This window comes from Nannospalax galili, unplaced genomic scaffold (genome assembly GCF_000622305.1).
Source record: "Nannospalax galili isolate Female #2095 unplaced genomic scaffold, S.galili_v1.0 scaffold854, whole genome shotgun sequence".
Taxonomy (NCBI): Eukaryota; Metazoa; Chordata; class Mammalia; order Rodentia; family Spalacidae; genus Nannospalax; species Nannospalax galili.
The window spans coordinates 2,860,908-2,864,596 of NW_008334957.1; the positions used below are offsets into that span (position 1 = coordinate 2,860,908).

Below are 3,689 nucleotides of genomic sequence, written 5' to 3' on the forward strand. Positions count from 1 at the left end.
ACAGCATATACAAGTCTCTGAGTTTGATCCCCAGCACTGAAAAAACAAAACGTAATTCCACTACTGGGTATACTGCACAGGAAATGAAACCACTATGTTGCAGAGATAGCTGTTCCCTCATATTCCCTGCAGCATTATTCACAATGGCTAAAATACTCAGTCTATGATGTTCATTTAACTCATGAATGGATTAAAAAAATGTGATGTGGCCTTGTGTGCTAGTATGCCCCTTTAATCCCAGCATTCAGGAAGAAGAGTGGTTTGAGGCCTGTTTGCTTTACGTAGTGACTTTCAGGACAGTGTTTTCTGGACACAAAAGGGCAGTTGTACATATGAACTCAAAGTGTTTGTGAGAATATGCATAAGACCTAAGCAAACTCAAGTCAAACAAAAACCCAGCATGGAGAAGGGGGTAGGCATGAGATCCCACCCCTAACTGAGGGTCTATTGGAAAGTAATGGCTTCTGGGAGAGGTTGAGTAAGTTTTCTTTAAGGGTGTGGCCCCTGGTAGGTCGACCATATACCCAAGAGTATAAGGGCAGCACAAATTGGGTTCAATGATTTCTTTTTTAAGTGAGGACACAAAGTTGAGTGGGTAGGGATGGGGGATAAATATGATTAAAATACATTGAGTGAAATTGTCCATTAATTTAAAAATGTTCAAAAAAGAACAAGTAAACAAAACTTCCAGAAGTGTTAAAGGAAAAAGGAAAACACCCCAAACTGGAAATCAATGGAACTGAAAGTAGAGTTTCAAAAAACATTAATATAATGTGTAAATCACTAAAGTAGATGGTGTAGAGAAATGGAGAGAAAACCTGCTAACTGCACTACCACAAACCTTGTCAATGTTGAAATAAGGAAAGGTGATTCTAAACAGTGTTTTGTGGCCTAGCCTGGAGCATGCTACATGGTAGAGACACCAGGAGAGCCCTTGCCCAAAACAAGGTGGGATGAGAAAGCCAGCTCCTCAAGGTATCCTTTGATTTCCACATGAACACCATGGCACTTGTGTGCATGGGTGCATGCACACACACACGCTACTATTACTACTACTACTGATAGCAATAATTATAATAATAACATCAATAGTAATAGAGTTAGATTTAAAATACAGTTTAGGGCTAGGGGATATAGCTTAGTTGGTTGCCTAACATGCATAGAACTCAGGGTTTGATCCCCAGCACTGTATTTAAATTTAAAAAAGAGAGAGATACCTCAGACACTGCAATAGACTAGCTTAAGCAGACAACCTCTGGACTTGAAGTCTTGAACCATCTCAGTCAGACAAAGAAAGAAAAGAAAAAGAGAAGAACGAAGAGAGCATTTAAGGCCTCTGGGACCCCCTTAAATCAACAAATAGACACATTTCCTCAGTGCCTGAATGGAAAGGGGAAAAAGGTGCACAGAAAACCTACTCAATGAGATAATGTAGAAAAACCTTCATGGTAAGAAATGGACATTCATGTATAGGAGGCCTATAGGGAACCAAATAGATACAACCTTTATGGCATAGTGTGGGTGAACTGTCCGAAGTACAGGACAAAGAAGGAATTCTAAAATCTACAAGAGAAAAAGTATGATTTCCCATTTAAACACATCTCCATTATAAATCTGCATCAACAGCAGATTTTTATGCATAAATGTTACAAGCTTTGATGGAATGGGATGCCATGTTCCAAGTCCTGAAGGAAAATAACTCGGTGAAGAATACTATACCTACCAATGCTATCCTTAAGAAATTGAGAAATAAATGTCTTCTAACATAAATGAAAACTGAGGGACTCCATTCTACTAGACCAGTCTTAGAAATCTGTTTAAGGGAGTCCTAAATCCAAAAGTAAACAAAAGATCGCTACCATCATGGAATTATGTGAAAAATCTGTCACACTAAAAGAACAAGCAAACAATAGGGAAATAACGAATCAGAATCAAACTTCACCAATACAGCAAATCAAGCCATAAAGATGAATTAAAAGTACAGAGAATGCTCAAAACAGTTAAAGAAAATCAACAGAATAATAGGAGTAAGTCTTTAATTCATCATTAAGAACCTTGAATACAAGCAGACTAAATTTCCAATTAAAAGATACAGACTGGCTCAATGGATAAAAGAAAGGAGCCCTAACACTATTCTGCCTGTGAGATATTCATTTCCCCAATCAAGACAGTGCAAGAGAACAGAAACAAAGGGGTAGAAAGTGGTATTTAAAGCAAATGGAAACCTAGAGGGAGCAGATATTTTTTGGTGTTAGAAGTCAACACAGTTATGCATCAGCACGTTTTATGGCTTTTCAAGAGGCAAATGAGGCATATAACAGGAGATTTGCAAGACTTGATTAGTTGATACAATTGTAGTCTTGTGGGCTAGAAACAGCCGTGCAACTTCATATAAAAGTGCCAACACAGATGGTACCTATAAAAATATATAGAAAGAAGGGAAGTCATTTTAACTCTTGGCTATCACTCAACCAGGTAAGTCAACTTGAAAACTGCTTTTACTTATGAGGCCAATTCTATCCATATAAAAGCACAATAAGTAAATAACACATTAGTCCAGTTAAATGTATTATTAAACTATAAGCTCAAGTAAATACTCAATAAATATTTGAATAAATAAACTCTTGACACCTGCTCACAAATGTGATGCCCATGCCCAAGTCAAGAAATAAAACATCACAGGTCAAAGTCAAGTGCACCTATTAGTGATACATTTCTGGATAGTAATTATTATCAAAGTGCCTGACCCATTCAGAAACTCGATGAATAGAGGCTGGGGAGATGGTAGAGTGCTTGCTGTGCAAGCTGGAGGGCCTGAGTGCAATCCCCAGCACCCATTTAAAATAGCCGAGTATGGTCAGCGTTTGTAATCCCGGCACTGGGCAGAGCCAGGAACAGGTAGGCCTTGGAGCTTGCTGGCCAGCCAGCCTAGCCTACTTGCCAATTTCCAGACCAGTGAGAGTCCCTATCTCAAAAAAAGGGGGTAGTGTCCTGAGGAGCAATATCTGAGATTGACACCTGGCCTCCACATGCATGCACACACAGCTCCACATACACCTTGCATGCATTTCTACACACACATACACACATAAGGTTCAAAAAATTTTAAAAAGAAAACAAACATTTGTAAAGCTAATGAAGTAACTAACTTTTGAAACTGAATGGTCAGGTTCTAAGGTGAAGGGTGGTGTAAAAATGTGCAAATATACAAAAACCACTCAGCTGTTCACTTTAAACACATCAATTTTGCGAAATGGAAATTCAAAAAAACTGACTAAACTCACAAGGAAATTTTTCCAGGCCCTCTGAATGATTCTGGCAGCAATTTCCTGCTTTGTAAATTCTCCTACCTTTTTCTCAGGCTTTCGAAGGTCCTAAAAGGAAATAAGCAAAATAGGAAATTTAAAATCACTTTATAGGTTCCACTATGGAGCTGTCTCTAGAACTCAGCATAAATTAAATACAGTCATATAAAGGAAACAATGAAAATGAGATTTGGTATCAAGTAATTACACCTATGTAGTCTAGGGTTTTTTTATAACTTAATTACCTTACATAGAATTAAAAATTTTTTATTACATTTATTATTTATTTATTTATTATTTATTTATTTGTGTATGTGTGTGTGTGTGTGTCCTGTGATCAAACTCAAGTGCCCTTACCTGCAGAGCCTTCTCGCCATACCACAT

The 3,689-nt window shown here is 37.8% G+C and overlaps 1 protein-coding gene across 1 annotated transcript in view; it reads right to left on the reverse strand.

Moving 5' to 3' along the window:
* CUNH11orf65 (chromosome unknown C11orf65 homolog) overlaps positions 1 to 3,689 on the reverse strand; it is a 25,144-nt gene extending 21,455 nt beyond the window's left edge. The window contains exons 1-2 of the mRNA XM_008829718.2: positions 3,663 to 3,689; positions 3,285 to 3,374 (exon numbers count right to left, since the gene is read on the reverse strand). Coding sequence (XP_008827940.1) covers positions 3,285 to 3,374; positions 3,663 to 3,689 — 117 coding nt within the window. The remainder of the gene's footprint in view (positions 1 to 3,284; positions 3,375 to 3,662) is intronic.